Here is a 23,578-nt window from a genome sequence, read left to right as displayed (position 1 = left end):
AAAATAGTTGTTAATGTAATATTTATATAAATATAAAAAATAGTCAAAAGTTTCTCTTATCTTGTATTAAATAATTAGTGCATTCATTAAATATAAATATATTAAATAAAAATATTTGAAATTTTATAATAAATACGATAAATATTCATCAAATAAAATTTTGTTTAAGAATCTTTATACATACAAGATCCAAGTTTTTTTTATTTATCAAATATAACATCAACTCTAATATATTAAATACAAATTTTTATGTTGTGCGAGAATATTTTAAAGAATTTTTTTTATGAGAGATTTTTTAATTTTCTTTAAATCCTCATCTAATTTGATTTTAATTTATCATAATTTTTTATGAATTAAATTTTAATATTTTTAAAATAAATCAACTCATCATCCCGTATATATTAAACATGAATCTTTATCTTCTACAAAAACGTTTTTATAGACTTTTCTCGTCAAGAGAGTTTCTAGAGTTTTTAATTTTTTTTATTTAATTTAATTTATATTTATCATGGTTATTTATTATTTAAATTTTAATATTTTTTAAAATATGTGAACGACTATCTTAAACAGTAATGTTTTTATGGACTTTTCTTTAACCACATGTTTTTATGTATTCTTTCAACTTTATATCTAATTCAACATTTTTTATCAAAATTATTTATGAATTAAATTTTAATACTTTTAAAATAAAACATTAATAAATTAAAATAATTTTATAATGCAATATAAATATTTATTTATTTAAAATTTAAATATAATTTATATATTCAAACATAGTATTTATTTATATATATAATTCATTTTAAAATTTAGTTATATATCATAAACATTTAACCTATACATTTCACAAATCAAAATACTAGTATAAACTTAAACATGTTTTAATCATTATAAAATGGAAGTGTTTTGATTTTGGTCGATATAAACTTTTTTATTCTTTTCAAATTAAGAGTGAACCTTTTAAATTTATTTTTAAAATATATGTATGTGTATGCACACTTGTATTAAAATGTATCTTTTTAAATGTATTAAAAATTATTTTATTACTGTTAAAAAAATTACTTTATAAAACACATTTTGAAGTATAAATATATTAATAAAATTTATATAAAATTATACTGATAGAGAATAATGTATTTTTTAATTAATAATTTAATTAATATCTTAAATATATTTTTGAATATTTTTATATTTAAGTATGTATTTAATATTCTTAATTTTTAATTGTTATTTTTATTCATAAGTTATATTTTAATATAACAAAATTTAATAAATATTATTATTATTATTATTTATTTATTATATATGCTAGCCATTAATTTTTAAGTTTGAAACATATTAGCTCTGTTATAATTTTCACGGATAAAAAAAAATCAGTGTTATTCTGTCCATTAAATATTTTATATATCATATAAGTTAAGTAATGTTATTTTATATAAAATAAATAATAAAAAAAGGGTTGAAAATTTAATTTACTAACGTTGCATGTACTTCCTCTGATCTTAAATATAAACAGAAAAGTTATGTATGTTTGGTCTCAAATAAAAATAAATATTAATGAATTTTATTTATTTATTGACATTATCTAAAAAAATCCCTTGTTTTATTGAGATTTCAGAAAAAAAATGTGTTATTTTTAAAATGATATTTGTGAAATAAAATGATGTTAATTATTTTTTAGTTAACTTGAATTATTTTTTTTTTGTTATTTTTATAACCAAAGGAGTATATATTGTTGAAAATTAGAATTCTATGTATGCTATCCAAACTTTTACCATAGTATTATTATTAAACCAACTCTTGTAGTTTGTTATGTAGTTTTTGATAAATTTTAATAAATAAAAGATGGTTGTCTAACTTATCTAAAATAAAACTAGCTTTAAATACTTTCATCACAAATTATTAACAATATTCTCTTTATGAGAGATTACAGCGTTCACAACAATCATTTATAATAAAACTCTTTAACTCCATGTTTATTTATTTGGAATAAGTTAGACAACTTTTAAGTGAGTGCTAGAAATTTCTAACACTACTTACCATCATTATTTGTTACACTTTTAACAAAAAAAAATTATACATATAGTATTTTTTTTATATATTTTTATTTAGTTTTAGTTTTTCTGATACTTAAAAAAAAAAGTGTACCTGCATTGACACCCTAAAATTTATAAAATGATTTTAAATTTATAAAAAATGCTCAAAGTTTTTTTTATCTATTAACTTTTCATTTTTTAAAAATACTTTTACTATTATCTTTTATTATAGTTAATCTGGTTGACGTGATGATCAAAATTAAATATAATTGAAAATGTGATAAAATCTTTTAACCAAATTTGGATAAACGGTTTGATACTTTATAAATGAATAACCTCCTTTTATCAAATTCAATTATTGATATCCATCAATTTAATTTTTATAATTATACTTTTTATAGTATAAATTAATATTTTTAAAATTAGATTGGTCAAGATATTAGTTCAAAATTTAGTAGTTGAATTGTGATCAAATTATTATTAATAAAATAAATGATAATTAAATAATATAAAATAATATTAAAAAATATAATATCATAATTTTATAGGTTATTAACATCAAAAGTACACGTAAAGTGATAATATTAAGGAAAGAAATCTAAACGGAGTAACTCAGCTGGAGGAGGTTGTTTTCAACTCTTGTAGCACACCACCAGATCCATTCTATAATTTTTCTTTTTTCACAATAGTTACCTTTTCTCAATAATAAGGTAGACAATCTAATAAACTAAGTATTGTCACTATCAAATTCTCTCGTTTGAGTTCTTACAAGTACTAAATCACCTTATTGAAGACTTGAAGCACTTGAGAAACCACACACCTATATGAAGAATTCGATTTCTAAGAACCACAACATGGACCATACTTGGTTGGGTCAAGGGATAAAAATAAATCGGATTTTAAATTAGTGTCCATAGTTTAGCAATTTGTTTGATTTAATCTATTTAATAAAAAAATTAAATTTTAAAAATATCTATTTATTTAAGAAGATTAGACTCAAATTTATTAAAAAAAATTGTTAGACTAATCTGTTTATTTATATGATATAATAAAAAATTATATATATATATATATATACATACATATATTATATTTTCAATAATATAATCAAATAAATAAATTTATAATATAAAAATTAAATTATCATTAATTTTGACATTTATATTACATTTAAATATTTTACATTAACTATTTGTATAAATCAAGAAATTGAAAATAAAAGTCTAACAATCATATCTCTCTATTCATATTTATGCTTGATTATTTAAAATATTTAAAATGAGATAAAAAATATATTTAAGATTATATTTTAAGATTATCTTATTTCATTATGATCTGTGCATGAATGTAGATGAGTAAATTGTATTTTTTATATTAATTTTTTTTAAACTAGAGATTTTAATAATAATAAAATAAATTATTTTTATTAAGTAAATTAATAAAAGTCTCGTATGTATATTTAAAAATAGATTTACTCATTTATTTTAAAATAAAAAATTTAAATTTATTTAGCACTGTCAATATAAAATTATTTTTTAAATAAATTAATAAATTATATTTTAAAAAAAAGTAAAAAAAAAATCTATAAAAAAATTATAATAAGTAATACTTTTATAGAATAAACTTAACCAGTATATTTAAATTCACTATTTTTATTTAGATCATAATAATAATTTTAAAAGTCATATATGAAATAAAAGTTAAATTATTTTGTTAGAATATATAAAACAGACTATTTTATAATTATCATATTCATCAAGAAAAATATGCTATTTGTTCAAAACTAAGGATATTTTTTTAATGAAAATATAGAAAATATTTTATGTGGCGAGCGTTTCATTAGGAATTTCTCAAGTTGTTACGAAAGGGTGCGGTGGAGGCTCATTTCATTTTCCTTTCAAGAATCCTATAAAAGACTAATTTTTATTTTCATCCAAAATTAATTTGATTATATTCAGAGATGCAAAATTTACTGGACAAATCCAGAATCACCCTTGTTCTAGGGTGGATGAATTGACAAGTTACAGAGGACAAAAGGGTCTTTTGATTGGTGGGTATAATATTTTTAGGGTTATTATTTTTTCTTCTTCACCATTCAATCAATTCGCACCCGAACTTATATTTAAATAACAGTGCCATTATTATCTTTAAAAGCTTCTTCCTTACTGTCGTTTCATTTGCATGATGAGGAGATGATGAATGATATTCCACACTCTGTTACCGTTGGTAAATTAACCCTAACATATATTATATTATTATTTTGTCTTATTCTTTTTTATATAAACAAAAACTGTTGTTTGACATTTCTGCTTCTCTGCCTCTGGATTTGCATCTTGTCATATTCTCTTTATGTAAGCTAGCGTTATATATTCTCTTATTTATTTATTTTCCTTCCAATTTTTTTTAATGAAATATAATTCCAAGCAAGTTGCACAGAGAAATAAAGAAACCTACAGGTGCACATTTTTATTGTGATGGATAAGTGATATAATCTTTTCTTTGTATAATATCAAAATTTTCTTTTCTTTATCGACCTTCATTAGAGATTGCAACAAGGACAAGAAATCCGATTTGAATTTTCTTTAGGAGAAAAAAGGTGAAGTTTTTGATATTTAGTATTGGATGATGGATTGGCATCATGACACCAACCCCACAAATCTTTTTTACCCTGAAACAGTGTCAGATTATAGAGAAAGATCAATTAAAGTAATGACTTGCTTTATGCATATGCACATTTATGTAAACAATGGTTTGGTAGCCTTTATGTTAAGATATACATACCATCCTATCCTACCGATGACAGGGTTCAGTTATAGGCTACGTAGGTCTGTGAACAGTGCCTGTGGTTTGGGAGAGTCTAGAAAGGGACTGTGTGGTGCGTCTTTATTACCATAGTCTAAAAAGGCTTTTCTTGGTTAGCCACTGTTGTTTCAAAGGCCAGAGTCCTGAGCTTTGATGGGTTCATGCTGTTACATCCTCGGTAATCTGGAGGAATTCATGGCTGTGTCACAGCTTTTTTGTACCATAATACCCTTTTCTTGGGTTTTGTATCTTCCTTCGTACTGCAAGTTATTTCACCACCACCCCTTGAGCCTGTGTATCCTCCTATCAGGGTTGTGGGTTGTTTCAGTCCTGAAACTGCTGCTGCACGGTGATTTTATTGGCTCTTCTCTCTTTTTTGTTTCTTTTTTTTTTTCTTTTTCATGGGACAGGTTCTTTCTTCTCATAATCTTATCCAGTGAACTTGTCTGTATCTTTACATTTTTTTTGTCTCCTTTCTTTTATTTGTTGTCTGCATGTAAGTGACCATTTCATTTCTCATTAATGTTTTTGTTTTTCATATATGTAAATGCTGGGTGATTTTCAACTTACTGTTTTTATTTTTGTTCTCCAGTTGGTTCCTTCATTTTTGAATCCCCTCCCCCTTCCGCTGTGCCACCTTGTGTTAATCTTGTTGTGTTGTTGATGGTGGGACAGGAAAATACTAAAGTCTGAAATTACCAAGTTGTTAATGGCTTCAACTTCTTGCGTTGGTAACACCTCATTACCCATGAAAGATGCAGCTTCGAGCTATCATGCATATCCCCTTCCTCTAGCAAAATATGAGGAGGTTATAGACAATTCCCAGCTTTTCATGTTTACCTTGGAAAAGCTTCATGCATCTATGGGTACCAAGTTCATGTAAGTTCCCCTGGATTTCATTTGGCTGTTACTTATATAAGTTTTTTTTTTTTTTTTTAATTCGCTTAAGTGTTCATAGAGCTTGTACTTGGTTCTGTCTAAAAATATGGAACGTACAATCTTGTCATTTTAAATTCCTGGAATTGTGGTCTCTTAGTTCTCCGTATTGATTTTGAGACTGATATATATCTGATGATATTTTATGGTTCTACCTAGTAAGTAGTAATGTTAGCGCCATTATTTGGCTTTGCCAATGAATTTAAAATAATTCTGATGCTACAATGTCTGCAGTGGGGCCTCAGCTTATATTTTTTGTAGTTTTTGCCAGTACTGTGCCCTACTAATTAATGCCTTTTAATTGCATAACTTTAAATTCAAAAGCATGGCCCCCTCCCCTCAACACCATTTTTAATTACTTTTGTGGCATTTTGAAATTTTGTTGCAGGATTCCTATTGTTGGAGGAAGAGAACTAGATTTACATCGCCTCTTCATTGAAGTGACATCCCGAGGAGGGATTGCCAAAGTAAGACGTGATTGTAATTCCCATTATGCTGGTCTGCTTTTTACGTCTTAAAATTGCTGTGCATGTCCAATGCCTGTGATTGGTGAACTGGAATAAGACAATTTTGGTGGTTGCCAATTGTATTTATTTTAGTCAGAGGACAAAGAGGTTTTGCATAAATGTTTCCACTAATTTTATTGAGTGATAAACATAAGTTTGTGTTTGAACATAATTTATTATTTAAGAAGCACTATATTCTTTTTATCGCTGAGCCCAAGTCCTCAACCAGTTGTGGTTAATATTTTCAACAATAAAGTGGGTTGTTGTTTTGGAAATACTAGTTAAGAAACATAAGTTTGTGTGAGATCTTAATTTATTATTGAAGAAGCATCATATTTTTTTTATAGCTGAACCCAAGTTCTCAACCAATTGTGATTAACGTTTTCAACAATAAAGTGGGTTGGTGTTTAAGAAATACTAGTTGGGAGGTTATGCCATCAGAATTGATCACAAGCAGTTGAATTTGTATTAAATCAATTAATATTTTCCGGTGTTCATTGTCACTCTGCTGAACTTTGTGTCTTCAGATAACTGAAGGAGCTTTTTACTACAAATTTATAGGTAGTTATCCAGTATGGATACTTTTCAAGCCAATATTATGTTACATGTCTTTTATAATTTTTTTTATGATATTCTGGTAGAAAACTGATAATCATTTTCACGTTTCTTTTGAATAATAACTTTTTGTTTTATTTGGTTGTAGTGCTAAAAGTTAAAATATCTGGTAAATCTGTCTTGCAGATAATTAGAGAGAGGAAATGGAAAGATGTAACTTCAGTTTTCAATTTTCCATCAACAGCTACAAATGCGTCTTTTGTGTTGCGGAAGTACTATGCTTCATTGCTTTACCATTACGAACAGATCTACTATTTTAAAGCCCGTGAATGGGACCCTACTGCTCCTGGTATTTTCATTTAAACCACATTGCTGGTTTGAACTAATGTTAGGGATGGGGCCCATGTTAATATGCAAAATGTCCATTTCTCTTTGACAGATGTTTTGCAGAATCAATCAACCCTGCCAGTTCCTCCTCCAAAAATGCAGTTTCCGCAGCCTTTGTCAGAAATTCAACCAGTTGCGTTTCAACACTCAAATGTTAATGCTGCTAAATTGCCTGAAGGTCTTTTCTCTTTCTTTTTATTGACTCAAAATATGGTGAATTTTAGCTTCTAATACGCTTCTAGGATATATTTAGATTGATGGAAAATAATGGAATGGAATAAAATGAAGTTATATTGATTAATCAGTGCCACTGTATGGTTAATCAGAACCGAGAAGTAGGTCTAGTGTTTTATCTTCCTTTCAGAATTTATGTTCCATGACTTAATCGAAACGAGCATTGTATCAAATATAAGTGGCCTTCCAAATCTGTATTGTTACTTTTTCGGAATTACACATTTTGTGCATACTCAATTTTGTTTTCTATCAATTTTATCATTTGAAGGATCAAGGATATGATGATTTTTGGTGTTATGTGACATAATAAGCTTGCATTTGATTGATGGAGCTTGTATTGATTTTGGCTTTAATGTTAATTTGTACGAAATATCATTTGCAAAATTGCTCTCTAGTAAACTCTCGTGTATCTGTTTTTCCCTGTTAAACCACTTTATCTTTACAAGAAGACTAGAAGTTGGACTTGTCTTTTTGCATGGTGTTTTTGACTACCTCTCATGACTGTTCAATTATTTGACGAGTAATACTGTTTATGCTTTTGTTGTCTCAGCAATGGCAGCATCTTCGGCAGGGTCTCCAGTCATTGGGGTCATTGATGGGAAATTTGAAAGTGGGTATCTAGTTACTGTCACAATCGGTTCGGAGAAACTCAAAGGTGTACTTTATCAAGCTCCACAGACCCCTGGTTTGCCAGCATCCCATCACAGTGCCTCAGCTAATACCAACAATGCTTCTGCTTCATCGGGTGTCCATCGTCGGCGACGCAGGAAGAAATCAGAAATAAAGAGGAGGGATCCTGCTCATCCAAAACCAAACAGAAGTGGTTACAATTTCTTCTTTGCTGAACAACATGCAAGACTAAAACTAGTTCACCATGGGAAGGATAGAGAGATTAGTAGGATGATTGGTGAACTCTGGAACAAGTTAAAGGAATCGGAAAAAACGGTAAGGGGTTTGTTTAACACTCTTTCATACTGGCAATTCATTTTTCCCTTTTATTTACTTCTCATGTGACTATGCATCTTTTGGTTCTTGTATCTTGTATAGTATTATACTAACGTGTTAAGTTTGACTGACCTAAAGGTTTATCAAGAGAAGGCCATGAAGGATAAGGAGAGGTACAGAGCAGAAATGGAAGATTATCGGGAGAGACAGAGGATGGGCCAAGTTATAAGTGATGCTGTGCCGCTTCAACAAAGACTTCCTGAACCAGATACAGATATGATGGATGTTGACATGAAAATGGATGAAGCTGAGGGAGATTCTCCTCAAACTCCAGAAGAGAGCAGTTCTGGTGGAAGTGACTATGAAGATTATAACAAAACTGCAGAGAGAGGTTTTGATATGGATGCATTGCCTGTTATAGGAGTGGGGGCTGAAACAAGCTATTTGGGTTCAGAAGAGAAGTCATCCAAGGGGGGTTTATGAGCTTCTCTAGTAGATAGTAAGAGTGAGAGAAGTTAGCTGGCACTAATTTTTAGCGCACACAGAGAGATTTTGTTATGATAATTTAGAAGTTGAGATGAGATGCAGTGGAGATTTGAGGTAGGATTACGTTGCAGTGCTTACTTGCTTGCTCACACAGTTCTTAACTGTGGTTTTTGTCAATTTTAAGGTTTCAATTTTAGTGTTCATGTTGGTTCATGCTATTGTACATTTGGCATGCTGGCATGATGGTGGTATGGTAACTAATGTTGGTAACTGGGGAGTATCCTCTTCCTATGTTATTAGGTCGACTGTGGCCGTAGAATAAAATGTTGCCTGTTTACATTTGTAGTTCTTAATTTCTTATTGTTCTATTTGGTCACGCACTGATCCTCGGATGGTAAAAAGGATCTTGCACAGGAAGTATGTCATTGGCAAAACTTGTCATCTTAGTATTCAAGCAGAATAAAAAAACAAACAAAAAAATTATAAGGATTTTTTAATTGGAGAATACTTGAAATTCTTTATGGTATAATTTTGTTGAAATGATGGGAGGAAGCTGTGTCATCGAAGAACTTAATTTTTCAAGAGGGACAGATGTTGCTTATATATACATGTAAGAAATTTTTTTTTTCACTACTTTTTTTTTTGAATGATCAAAATTAAAAGAAAAATATATAATTTTTTAAGTGGTCATCTTAACTATTAATTATCTTTTAAAATGTTTGATTCGTTGTTAAGGAGATAATTCATAGACACACGTTCAGATTCTGCTGATTGAGAAAGTAAAAGTATATTTATTTTTAACTTAATTTAATATTTTACAAAGTCAAATCATTTTAAATAATATACATAAATATATATTACTTAAAAAATTAAATTTACATATAGGAATTACAGTAAACAAAGGAAAGAAATGATTTATTTAATTAAAAAACTGTGAAATTTGGTTGTTTTAAAAAATAATAACAGGTGCATACTTTGTTAGAAATTAAGATTGACTTTTTCAAAAATATATCTCATGAACAATAGAGGTGATTCTTTTAAAGGTGAATTAAATCTGCATTAAAATTTCATAAATTGGCAGATATTGTGTGAAAAAAATGATGAAGACTAAGGGGATGTATTGGATTAGGATTTTAAAGGACTTTTTTAGTTAAAAAAAATCCTGCGGATTTTAAAAGACTTTGCAGGATTTTCATGACTTTTAAGATTTTGCAAGATTCTACAAGACTTAAAATCAGGATTTTAATGGATTCTGCAAGACTTTTAAATTAAGATTTTAATGGATTCTGTGGGATTTTGTGGAGTTTTGACATTTGATAAGATTTAAAAAAAATTATACATTCAAATTTAAAAAGAGTCAAAGATAAAAGTAATAAATAAAAAAAATAATGTCTAGATAAATAATAATAATAATTCTCTATAATATTCTATCCTCTTTTTATAGCATCCACTATCAATTGTAACAATTCATCCAAGCTTCATAGTTTTCTTTCTCTTTTCATTTTTCTTTATTATTTCCTTGTGAATCTCCCATTTGAATTACTAAAACAATATATGTTAAAAAATAGTTATATAAATAATTACGGATAATAGACAAAATCAATAAAATTATATTATTATTTTTAGAAGCACACCATCATACAAGATCGAATATATTTTTGCTATCCAAATGGATCAAATACCTCAGTTATTATAAAAAAAAATGTAAAAACGAAAATATAGAAACATAAGATAATTTTTTATATAAAAAAATTAGTATATTCGATACTGAAAAAATATTTAGATATATAATTTTTTTTTATATAAACAGAAGTATTTAGATATAGAGAATATATATATATATATATATATATATATATGATAATTTTTAACGATATTTATAAATATAAATTATTCTAACAAATATTTTAACAATATTTTATTTTTTAAAAAATAAATTAATGAAGGCATAAATCCTAAACCCTAAAAAATTAGATATTGCAATGTCTTATGTTAATTTTCTTTTTTTAAAATATAAAAAATCTTAATTTCATAATATAAAAATAAAAAAGAAAAATTCATAGTAAAAAAAATAAAATAATTGTTGAGTCATAAAAGGAGGAGGGATAAGAGTAACAAATTCAAGGGAAAGAGAGAATTCGCAATTTTTATGCTAAGAGGGTTCTTCCCCCTACTAAGATCCATTTTTATCTCATTCTACTCACAAAAACCCTAACAAATTCATCTTTTATATATATATATATATATATATATATATATATATATTGTTGAGATTATGATATCAATTTCATCTTTCACCTTTTTCTTTTCTTAACGTGTGTCATAAAAAAAATTACCACTTAAAAGTTAAAATTTCAAGTATTTTTTTGTGTTATATAAAGGAACAAATTCAACTACATAGAATAAAATAAAGTAAGTCAATTAAAGAGAACGAACAGAAAAATAAAACAAGTCAATGACACTATCATTTACATATTAGAGTTTCACAAAATAGGAGAATGGTATGAGAATAGTATTATATATGAGCAATGAACAATAGTGTAGTATTATTAGTAGAGAAAAAATGGAGAAGACAGGAGCATAGAAAAAAAAGATGAAAAACTCACTTGAAAATTCTTAAAACACTTGAAAAATCATTTCAAACAATCCTTCAAAATCCGATGGGTTTGGATGGGATTGTTTTATAAATCTGGTATTTATAGATAACACTAGAAAGTCTTTCAAAATCCCTCTCACACAACAATCCTTTAAAATCCTTAAATTTTTGAATACCAATGGATTGTTTTTAAGTTGTAAAAAATCTCAAATGAATACCAGTGGATTTTAATGGACTCTTTAAAAAATCCTAAAAATCCAGATTGAATACCACTGGATTGTTTTTAAGTGACATAAAATCCTGATTGAATACCAATGGACTTTTTTACTCAAAAAAAGTCTTTTAAAATCCTACTAAATCCTAAACCAATACACCCCCTAAATATGTATATTATATTAATCATGTGATTTTTTTTTTCTAACAAGAAAGTCTAACTCATTTACACTTAATTGATCACTATGAAAATAAAGTGATACTTTTGGTTATAATTTCATATAATAGAAATTGAATTCCAATTATTAGTTAAGAAATATAAGTACTAAATCACTTTGTAAAATGTATTTAAAATGTTCACTTAATGTCTTAATAAACACATAAACATAAGTAATTAAAAATGATAAATGGTAAGAATTACAAGTAATAGTTTCAAATTTTTTAATTGAATTTTTTTTTTTAAATCAACTAAAATTAAAACTTATTTGTCTTGAAAGTACTAAAAACATATTGAAAATTTAAATATGCTATTCCCTCGATCCCATAACAGGATCCAGATAGTTGCATTTTAGATAATAAAATGTATTATAACTATTAGCTAAAAATTAATTATTAATATTATAATTAATTTTAAATTTTATTTCGTAAGAGTTTATTTTTTTCATAAATTATAATCGTTGATCTTATAATCAACAATTGTTAGTATACTTAATCTTTTAAAGTATACCTCCTCTTTTTTAGAAGAATCAAATATCAAATAATAATTGTCACATTAGAAAAAAAAAAGTAAGTTTTAAAATAAGTGTCATATTAATTTTTCAATCGTGTATTAATTACCTTTTTTTCATTTATACTTCTAATATTATGATGTACAAAATGAGTTTTATGTTGTATCATTTTTAATAAAGAAGATAAATTATAAGATTAATTTTGTAAAATCAATATTCTTTATTAAATGTGTAACCAATTTTATTTTTTATGATAACTATTATATTTATTAAATGCATTATATAATTATATTAATTATTATATTTATTAAACACACACATATATGTTAATTTTTTTTTTATTACCGTTCCTTCTTTAGAAAATAATATTTTTAGATATAAATATTTTTTTTATAATATTTATTAAAGATAATGATTGATTATCATCAATCATATTGTTATTCTTTTTCTATTTATCAAACATGATAGATTCATTGCATTTAATAAATGTTAATTAAATATATAACATTTTTTTTATAAATCTATATGTTTTAAATAAAATAGAACTTCCATCCCAAATGTTTAGTCTTTTTAACCTTCATTTTTATTCTAAAACAATTCACATTTTAGAATTTCAAGGTGTAATTAATATTTTTCTCGGTTATACACATATTTACAAGATATTTCCTCTACTAATTGATGACTTTTTTTTATTACAAAAATGGGATAATAAGATATTAAATAAAGTATTTTTAATTTAAATTTATATTTATCATATTTTTAATTGATATGCATAAATATAACTCAGTTTGTTGAATAAAGTTTGTGATTATTGTAAATCTCATGATAATTGGTTGGTACCAACTTCGATTGCCACATATAAAAAAGAAAAAGATTAAAAACTTTGGATGGAGAGAGTAATTAATAATTATTACAAATTTAATCATCTCTCTCCCCGTCTCGTGTTGACACTCGCTATGTTAGATATTTTTATTTATTTATAAGAATTATAATAATAAAAAAAATTTGAACCTAAAACCACACACACATATTATCTCAATCTTCATTATTAGATCAATTTTATAGTAATTATCAAAATTTTCTTCAAAACTCTTTATTATTAACGAAAATTATTGAAAGTTATAAACTTTAATAAGTCTTACATCTTGTTTAATAAATATCTTTTTCAATTTAATATTAAAACTCAATAAAATTTATCATTTATGAGTTTTAATAAATTTCTTTCAATATAAGCTAGAAAAATAGTCTCTAGAAATTTGCCAATATTTTTACAATAAAAATTAGCAAGTTATATTAAAATGTAAAATACATGAAAGTGAATTATGATATTTAATATATACATACATACATATATATCAGAAAAAAAAAAACCACACTTTTAATCTATCAAATTAATTAATAATTTAGGAAATTAGAAAATTAATTAAATAAGAAAGTATGAGAAAAAAAAACCGAGATTAAGAATGTTTATTCTAGATGAGATATATATATATATCGAGAGAGGAGCACGTGGAGGGCATTCTGACCAATCGATTTGGTTTGGTCCAAACCAAATCTGTTTCTTTTTCTTCCTTTGTAGTTTGTAGTAATCACTCAATTCAATTACATAACATTACTGGCAAGTGAAGTTTCAGTTCATGGAGTCTGTTATTCCTCGATGCTTTCTTCCATTTCCAACTCCCACTGCAAACTCACGTCAGTGTTTCATCTTTCTTCTCTGTCCGCGTTAATTCAAAATTCATTTAATCGCTTTTTGAATGGAAGTTTCTTCTATTATTTGATTTTTGATTGAATATTGTGTTCTTCTCAGGAAAGGCGTATGTCGTTAAATCGAGTCACCAAAACGAGGGCACTGCTCCGGTTCACACAAAGGTGAAACAATCATCATGCGTTGCTTTTTTAATTATTCATTGTTAATCATATTAACTTGCTAATTACTCCTTTATTTACTGCATCTGTTTTGCATTGTCTGTATATCAAAGTTGAGATTAAGCCATTAGTTAAGCATAGCTAGTATTATTTGATTAATGATTAGTGAGCGTGTGTCATAAATCTCAAAATTATTTCTTTAGTACTCAACACTTTCACTTGACTAATGTCGAAATTTTAAGCTTACTAATCTAAAAGTTGAAAGATGAATTTTGTTGGTTTAATTATCCTTTTGACCTTATAAATTCATAAACTTTAACTTTTATTCTTATAGTTAAAAACTTTACATTTTAGTCTTTGTAGTTCATTTTTATAAAGACTAAAAGATAAAATTTATGAAACTATAAAAATCAAGAGGAAACAAAAATGGTATATATAGAAACTAAAAGGAAATATTTTTAATTATAGAGACTAAAAAGTTAAGTTAATAAAACTATAAGATTGAAAAGAGTAATTGAACCAAGTTTTAACAATATTTAGAGAATGTTTGGATAAAAGTCTAGAATGACTTTTAAGAGCTTTTTTACTAAAGAATACTCTTTATTTTCGGTGGAGAAACTATCAAAAATTCTTTTAAATTGTATCCAAACAGATTTTTAGTGTTTATCTATCTATATGAAGGTGTTTGATTCAAGTGTTTATAGCGGTGTCAGGTTAAGTGGTCAAGCCAACAATTTTTATTTTTATTTTTATTTCTTTTTCAATTGAACACCTAATTTGAAGTGTTGACAAGTGTTGGTGTCGGTAATATGTCTAGCCCTGCGATATTTCCAATAAGAGAGGTGTTAGAGCTTCATAGCTTGCTTGTTTAGTTGCTCAGGAAACATGTTCGTCCTCTCTTGCAGGAACTCCAAGTAACAGTTTCCAGGCGTCATTGTCTCTCGTGTTTGTGTTCAACTCTAGTTTTGATTGGTGAACACGCCACGCCTATTTTTGTACCAAAGGCAAGTGCTGTGGATGGGATGATGGATAAACCTGTGTGCAGAAATTGTTTGGGAAGTGGTGCTGTGCTTTGTAAGTTGTGATAAAATTGCTTTCTCTGTGCTTGACTCTTAATTGCATTACCTAGATTTACAAACAGGAGACAATTTCCATAACAGCAACTATCCATTTTATAAGCTCAATCAATGGTTTTCACGTTACTCTTTTGAGAAGAGAAATAAAAAATTTCCACAATTTTAAATCTTGGTTGAACTTTGTTTCTTTAAGAGGCTGAGGAGGATTTCCATGACCATAAGCAAATCAAAATACTGAGACAATTTGATCTTTAAAGGGCTTTGCTAGTGTGTCTTGCTTCAAAACTTTGGTAATTAGACATTACACGCAATTTAAATAATACCTAATTGAATTATTGAACCAAGTTGCCATATATGATGTGATTGATTGTTGGGTCAGTTAAGATTGTCTCCATATTATTCCTGATGCCATATGTTGTGTAATTTTATCAATATCAGACAAGTGGATGTTTCTTACATCCTTTGATACATATGATATTTACTTTTCGTTTAGGTGATATGTGTGGTGGTACAGGAAAATGGAAAGCTCTAAACAGGAAGCGAGCTAAAGATGTTTATGAATTTACAGAATGTCCAAATTGTTATGGTAAGAAGTTTAGTTTCTACTCGACTCCATTTTTGTTAGTTATAAGAGGTGGTAATAATGGCATGCTTTCGTTTGAAGTTGCTGTTCTGAATGGCCTTTGTTGACATGCTTTTCTGTTAGGTAGCCCTTATTAGTAGGTTAGCTAGCCATTTAGAGAATTAGTTAGTTGAGGATGAGATAATTAGATAAATAAGGTCTGTTGTATATAAATTGTTGGTGTAGACCGAAATCATGAACCATGAACCAACTTGGAAACATGATCAAGAACCAAAGGTTCGAGATGTATGACCTCATACCACCCTCAAGGACTTATCTCTGTGATGTGCAATTCTCTTGGGACTAATGCTCATTGGTATTTGAGAGACCTTGACCTCTCCTCCCTCTCTACTTGTCCAAACCTTTCCAAAAGGATAGATAAGATCCCCCTCTCTCAATCCCTTTTCTTATTTATGTTGTATATATAATTGAGTCTTTCAATAATATTTTGGATGTTCAAAATAAGCAAATGAAGGGAATTGTTATCCCATTTTTTTTTAGTTAAAGTAGAGGAAATGCACTTCTCCTTGAAAATCTTTCCTACAAAGGTTAGGTCACTTTTTTCATCCCTTCCCCACCCCCTCTTTACCTTATCCAAGCAGAGCATTGTTTTTTTAGTATTGCCATATGCAATACACTTGTATGGTTGGTCAATAATATAGTATTTATAAACTACAGGTCGAGGAAAGCTTGTCTGCCCTGTTTGTTTAGGAACTGGTTTGCCAAATAATAAAGGTCTCCTAAGGAGACCTGATGCACGGAAACTGCTTGATAAAATGTACAATGGACGGCTACTTCCGAACTCTTAGAAGGTAAATTTTCTTTGCCATGCTGCTTCATAAAGTCACTGGTGTTCTAGAATACTAATATTCTGTTGTGGTTATTCACCTTTTCAGCCGTAAATTTGAGTAAAACTGAGGCTTGACAATGCTGCTTTTTGGCACAATGATTTGGATGTTCTTCACCGGTTAACAAAGCCAGTGACTGCACTGGTAATCAACTTCTAGCACAGAACATACAGAGTATTCTTTGCTTATATTTTTGGTCTGGCTGCATTAGAGAACTTTAACCATCGGCTTGGTTATCCACCTAATAGATTTTTATGGTTGTGTATGAAAAAAGGTCCATTATTAGATGCTACAGTTGTCCTATTCATGCCGATCGAATTGACTTACAAAATCCCATGTAGAATGTAACATTGAGTAAATACTTCCAGCAATAGAGTAGCTATTCAGGTTCCTATTTAGCTACCGGGTAAATTTGTAAATGTTCATGCAACTAAGGTATGAAATCCTTAAAGATGTTTAAAAACTAACATGTCGGTTAGAGTTTTTTAGGATTTTTTTTTTTGGTTTAAAGAACTAAACAGCATGTCATGATAACCTATTTTGCTGTTTACTCTGGGTTTTTTTATTTTATCAACAAACATTAATTGTTAGTTGTTAGTGTGGAAATTCGAACGCACACCCTTCTTTTCACTCTAATTTTATGTCTCTCTTCCAAACCACTTGTTCCACACCTAAAAGAATGAAAATAACAGAGCCTAAGAATTTTCTTCTTTTACCGTAAAAATAGGTATAGAAATAAACTGTATAATAAGAACGTAAAAGAAGCATTTTTTTATTTTTACTTTATGGCTGTTTTTATAGCATTTTTTAAGTTCAATATTTTATCTATATCACTTTGTAAATCCTAGGTGAGGCATTTTTTTATTATAAAGATTAAAGAGAAAGGGAGAAAAAACAAACAAAAAGAAATGAAGTGCGCATATGACTCACCCGTGCTAAGTGCTAACAACGGGTCATACTCAAAGCCGAAGGCGCCTCATCTAAATAATTGAATTTATTTATTTAATTAATTATCTATAGTTTTATGAGCGTGAATTTCTAAATATAAGAACTTCTTAATCTTCGCAAAAGAAAATAATATAAAAAGGATGGAGTAACAAGGATTTCTTCCGTACCATAATTTTGAAATTATACATTTTTTAATAAATATTTAATACTAGTTTATTTAATTTAAAATATTTATAATAAAACTAATTATAAAATAGTAATAAATAACAATACTTTAAGAAATACTATGTTGATTTTAAAATATTTTTTTATTGAATAACTTTAACAAAAACAATTATAGAATAGCAATAATAACAATGTTTAAGTAGGGGGCTATATGTCAAAAAGATTACTCCTTCGATTTTGAATATAAACAGAAAAAATATCATATTTTTATTATTATCTCAAATATAAACAAATTTATATTAATCTCACTCTGTTTCTAAAATACCCTTTTATTTAATTAAAGTTACATTTCTAATGTTTTTTTTATTCTTATATAAAATTCTAAAGAATGATAAAATAAGAAAATAAGTTATTTTTCAGATGTAATTAAAAAATTAAATGATGTAAATAACTTTTTTAATTAGCATGAATGATTTTTTTATTTATTTATATTCAGAAATGAGGGGACTAAGTAAGAATTACTTAAAAGATGTAAAACATAAAAAATTATATAAAAAAAATCAATTATGGACTAGGAGAATAAATATAATTACTCTATTTTACTATTAAAATACTATTCAATATTAATGAATTGCTTAGGAGTAGTGATTGAAAATTAATATATAAAAAAATATTGATTAAAAATAGAACAAAACACAGTTATGCCTTAACGAGTATCGTTAGTGTTATTTTTCTATCATAATTATAATTTACAAAAATATAAATGAATTTAATGATTAGTTGATTACGTACTACTTTTTTTTTATTTTATGAAAGCATTAATATAAAAGTTTTTTTATACCATTACATTAAATATAAATACATATTTTTAGGAAAAACTTCAATTGAAAACCAGTTCAATATATAAACTGTATCTGAATTTTCTTCTTAAAAATAATGATGTTAATGGCAAAGAGTATTAAAAGGAGAATATTAATAAAGCTAGCACTTCTGAGAATTTTTAAAGGTAGATGGAAAGAATGTAAATTATACTACTGTGTCATGGATGTTAGTAATTACTGCGAAGGAATTTCTCGATTCATATGCCTATTTGTCTGTGTCAGAGGATGACTGAGAGTGAGCGAATAAACAACAAATAAATACAATAGAGAATAAATACAATAGAGAGGGATAAGATTCAAGAAACAATAATCAACGTACAAAAATCAACGTGCGCTCTTCTCTTTCAGATTCCAAATCCTTGTTTCTCCCCAAAACTGAATCCAATGACCACCTTAACTCCACTGAGGAGGCTACCTGTTGTGTCCCCTGTTCCTGCGGACATAGACATTGCAAACTCCGTTGAACCTATTCACATCTCCCAGATTGCCAAAGACCTCAATCTTAGTTCCATTCACTATGACCTTTATGGTAAATACAAGGCCAAGGTAGTTAATCTTTTGGGTTTCTTTGTTGTCCCTTTTACTCGAGAAAGATCAGATTTTTGTTACAAGAACATGATGTTATTAGTTTATTTATGGTGGGTATGTGAGAAAAAATGGTTTTTTGTATGTTAGATTTCAGTTGCATGCAACTAGTCTTTTTGTGACAACTTGTGGGTAATTTTGGGTGAATGCATAGGTGTGATTATCTTAGTTTTTGTAGCTTGGCTGACGAGGGATTTGAATGCCTAGGTTTTGTTGTCGGTTCTTGATGAGCTTCAAGGATCAAAAGATGGGTATTATGTTGTGGTTGGAGGCATTACTCCAACTCCTCTTGGGGAAGGCAAATCTACTACTACAGTGGGGCTCTGTCAAGCTTTAGGTGCTTTTCTTGATAAAAAGGTAATTTTTTATTTTTATTTTTTATGTTTACTGAAGTGTGCCTCCTCTTCATTTGATACTGAACTGAATCCGGATGCTTTGTAGTTTCTTAAATTTATAATGAAGAGTTTGTTTGGGTACAAAATTTTATAAGTGTTTTTGATTGCTTTTCTACTGGAAATAACTCTTTATTTTCTAGGAGAGAAGCTCTAAAAAACACTTCTAAATTATATCCAAAGAGACTCTAAGATAGATAATGTTTTTTTTTGTTCCCAAAAGATAATGCTTGCAAACTTTGGATTAGATTGATGGTTTTTGTTTTTTAATGTAGTCAACTGGTCTGAAACCTTTGGGAACATTAATTTATGGTGATTTTTTGTTATGCCTCTGTTATTCTCAATCGTGAAGAAAATAATGAAACTTTTAGGATACACTTTTTATGGAGCGTTCCAGGATGGGTCAGTGGGTTTATTTTGGAATTTCTGGACATTGTGGAATTTATGAGATTATTTTTGTTAATACCTTTGTGCTTTATACACTAGAAGAAAAATCTTTTCACTCTGTTTTGAAAGTATTTTCCTATGTTCTTTTCCTTATTTGAGTGATGATAAGATGATAGGATGTAGGAATTGTTCATTCATCATTTAGGTCTTTACTGGTTATTTGGCTCCAAGATATCAATGGGAAACTATACTATTTAATCATATGTCAAAGTTAAGCTGGGTACATATTTCCATTTTATCTATTTGTTAGGTAGTCACCTGCCTTCGGCAACCATCACAAGGACCTACTTTTGGGATTAAAGGAGGTGCAGCTGGTGGTGGCTATAGCCAAGTTATTCCCATGGATGAATTCAATCTTCATCTAACAGGAGATATTCATGCTATAACTGCAGCAAACAATCTTCTAGCTGCTGCAATAGATACCCGAATTTTCCATGAGTCAACGCAGTCTGATAAGGCTCTTTTTAACCGGTTGTGCCCTCCAAATAAAGAAGGGAAGAGGAGCTTTAGTAATGTCATGTTTAGGCGTCTTATAAAGCTTGGTATTTCAAAGACGAATCCAGATGATCTTACACCAGAAGAAGTAAATAAATTTGCTAGGCTTGATATTGACCCAGATTCTATTACATGGAGGAGAGTAATGGACATCAATGATAGATTCTTGAGAAAAATTACTATTGGCCAGGGACCTGATGAGAAAGGAATGGTACGAGAAACAGGATTTGATATTTCAGTTGCAAGTGAGATAATGGCTGTTTTGGCACTGACAACATCCTTAGCTGATATGCGAGAGCGGCTTGGGAGAATGGTTATTGGGAATAGCAAGAGTGGTGACCCTGTTACTGCTGATGATCTAGGTGTTGGAGGTGCTTTAACAGTTCTAATGAAGGATGCTATTCACCCTACACTTATGCAGACTCTGGAAGGGACCCCTGTTCTTGTTCATGCAGGTCCATTTGCAAATATTGCTCATGGGAATTCTTCTATTGTGGCCGATAAGATTGCACTGAAGTTGGTTGGACCAGGTGGATTTGTAGTTACTGAAGCTGGTTTTGGTGCTGATATTGGAGCTGAAAAGTTTATGAACATTAAGTGTCGTTATAGTGGTTTGACACCTCAATGTGCGATTATTGTGGCAACAATAAGGGCACTAAAAATGCATGGTGGAGGGCCAGCAGTTGTTGCTGGCAAACCTCTTGACCATGCATATTTGACTGAAAATGTTGCCCTGGTTGAGGCTGGTTGTGTGAATATGGCACGGCATATATCAAATACAAAATCTTATGGTGTAAATGTTGTAGTTGCTATTAACAAATTTTCAACGGACACTGAAGCTGAGCTAAATGCAGTTCGAAGTGCTGCTTTAGCTGCTGGGGCTTTTGATGCTGTAATTTGTACCCATCATGCACATGGTGGCAAAGGAGCCGTAAGTTCATACTTCCTGAATCTTACATTTGAGTAACATAGAAGCCATATAGACAATACCAGTCTTTTACCTTGACACATATGAATAGGATACTGAATTATAAAAATCAATAAAACCAAAGGAGAAAATAAAGAAATGTTAGAATCAATAGGCCACTTTTGATTAAGTTGTGGCCTAGCATATTTGAATATAAAATTTAGCTTTGAGGTGTCTTTAAATTTTAGCCTTCTATATGAATTGTTTATCATATCGAGTTGCTTGTGTCAGCACATATTTATATCCATCCCATGCTTTAGACTTCAGATTTTAAGTAAATGAAACCATTTCAGGGCTACAATTAGCAGCACAATTTAGTTTATCTACATGCATGTTACTGGATGCGAATATTATTTATTATTTGCTGAGGTGTGCCTTGTCATGATTCAGGTTGACCTGGGCATAGCGGTTCAAAAAGCTTGTGAGAATGTGTCACAGCCATTGAAGTTCCTGTATCCTCTGGATCTGAGCATAAAAGAGAAAATAGAGGCAATAGCAAAGTCATATGGAGCCAGTGGCGTTGAGTACTCAGAACAGGTAGTCTCATCTCCTATATGATTATAAAAGTGTACCTTTGGTATAAACCGCAGGTATCCTCTACTAGAAACAATTCTATTTGAGTAGATATGAAAGTGTACTTTTTCTTCAGTATAATGTTACCCCCACTTATTTTACTATACATTTTTTTGGTGGGATGGGGAAGAGAATGCTGTATTAGATAGTAAATGGAGAAATATGCACAATCTCTATATATGAACTCACTTGAAGTAGGCATGAGTAAATAAAACACTAACAGAATCCATGTAACATAATTCTATCCTTAATGATGCAACGAAGGACTACATAAACCTCACACTCCACAAAGTTTTAGTTTCCTTGCTCATACCAAATCCTTAATATATGATGTACCTATAATTGTTATTTGTTAATTAAATACAAACAGAAAAATTTCTCTTCTTTCCTTTTATACTGTTTAATGGATACACCCTTTGACAATCTAATTGTCATTCTTGTTGTCTAACCAGGCTGAGAAGCAGATTGAGATGTATAGCAAGCAAGGGTTTTCAGGTCTTCCAATCTGCATGGCTAAGACTCAGTATTCTTTCTCAGACAATGCTGCAGCAAAGGGAGCTCCAAGTGGCTTTGTCTTGCCCATAAGGGATGTAAGAGCTAGTATAGGTGCTGGATTTATTTATCCTTTAGTTGGAACAATGAGTACCATGCCAGGGCTTCCAACAAGGCCATGCTTCTATGACATTGATCTTGATACAACAACCGGAAAAGTCATTGGTCTCTCTTAAACCTCAAGTCAATCGCTCTATCACCTGCCAAGAGCTTTATGGATGTCATTTACATATCCCTTTATGGTGTTCATGTATGTCATTGTCACAGTAACATTCTTCTTCATTGACTCGTTTCTTTGCATGCTTGATTTGTATGAATGAAATAAATGAGTAATTTAAGGAGAAACTATATCTGTTTTCTTATATCTATTTCTGTTATGTAATTGGTATAGAGGAGTTGAAGATTCATCGTATGGATATTTGGTATAAATGGTGGGGATATTAGTGTGGTACTGATTGAATGATTATTTAGTTTTCAGTGGAAAAGGGTAAAGAAAAACCAAAAAAAGATATTAGAGGAAATTGTTAAGGATCCTTTGATTCAAAGAAGGGAGAGTAAAGAAAGGATTTTTATTAGACATTCTCTATAATTAAGAGGAGGGATGAGAGGGAATTTAAGGGAGGAAAAGAGTTATTCGGTTCATTAAGTTATAGTATGTGTATTTTAAAAACTAAATTAACTTTGTATTATTATAATTTTTTAACTTTAAAATATAAGGATGTTTTAGATATTAT

The 23,578-nt window shown here is 28.7% G+C and overlaps 3 protein-coding genes across 9 annotated transcripts; all 3 read left to right on the top strand.

Moving 5' to 3' along the window:
* Positions 1–3,958: 3,958 nt before the first annotated feature.
* Positions 3,959–9,232, top strand: LOC109815138 (high mobility group B protein 15). Of its 6 annotated transcripts, none has more exons than XM_083060393.1 (7): positions 3,959–4,086; positions 5,514–5,717; positions 6,163–6,241; positions 7,022–7,184; positions 7,275–7,400; positions 8,007–8,401; positions 8,540–9,232. In XM_083060393.1, the coding sequence occupies exons 2-7, from the start codon at positions 5,548–5,550 to the stop codon at positions 8,882–8,884; spliced, it is 1,278 nt and encodes a 425-aa protein (XP_082916519.1). In that variant the 5' UTR covers positions 3,959–4,086; positions 5,514–5,547; the 3' UTR covers positions 8,885–9,232. The 6 variants fall into 6 exon arrangements, with proteins under 6 accessions (XP_082916519.1, XP_020235346.1, XP_029130549.1 ...); XM_020379757.3 differs by lacking the exon at positions 3,959–4,086 and adding an exon at positions 4,138–4,262; XM_029274716.2 differs by lacking the exon at positions 3,959–4,086 and adding an exon at positions 4,315–4,387.
* A 4,719-nt stretch (positions 9,233–13,951) lies between these two features.
* EDA3 (DnaJ/Hsp40 cysteine-rich domain superfamily protein) lies at positions 13,952–17,302 on the top strand. The gene is made up of 6 exons (XM_020379717.3): positions 13,952–14,119; positions 14,235–14,296; positions 15,199–15,367; positions 15,863–15,955; positions 16,670–16,803; positions 16,888–17,302. Exons 1-5 carry the CDS (start codon positions 14,062–14,064, stop codon positions 16,798–16,800), a joined length of 513 nt encoding a protein of 170 aa, XP_020235306.1. The 5' UTR covers positions 13,952–14,061; the 3' UTR covers positions 16,801–16,803; positions 16,888–17,302.
* Positions 17,303–19,042: 1,740 nt separating this feature from the next.
* THFS (10-formyltetrahydrofolate synthetase) lies at positions 19,043–23,206 on the top strand. 2 transcript variants are annotated; one of them, XM_020379716.2, is made up of 5 exons: positions 19,043–19,379; positions 19,626–19,775; positions 20,508–21,683; positions 22,110–22,256; positions 22,745–23,206. In XM_020379716.2, the coding sequence occupies exons 1-5, from the start codon at positions 19,218–19,220 to the stop codon at positions 23,018–23,020; spliced, it is 1,911 nt and encodes a 636-aa protein (XP_020235305.1). In that variant the 5' UTR covers positions 19,043–19,217; the 3' UTR covers positions 23,021–23,206. The 2 variants fall into 2 exon arrangements, with proteins under 2 accessions (XP_020235305.1, XP_029130556.1); XM_029274723.2 differs by lacking the exon at positions 20,508–21,683 and having other exon boundaries at positions 19,046–19,379.
* The last annotated feature ends 372 nt before the right edge of the window (positions 23,207–23,578 follow it).

This window comes from Cajanus cajan, chromosome 7 (genome assembly GCF_000230855.2).
Source record: "Cajanus cajan strain Asha chromosome 7, NIPB_CcT2T_4, whole genome shotgun sequence".
Lineage (NCBI taxonomy): Eukaryota > Viridiplantae > Streptophyta > Magnoliopsida > Fabales > Fabaceae > Cajanus > Cajanus cajan.
The sequence above is the reverse complement of the archived record's forward strand: the minus strand, read 5'-3'. Positions and strand labels throughout refer to the sequence as shown.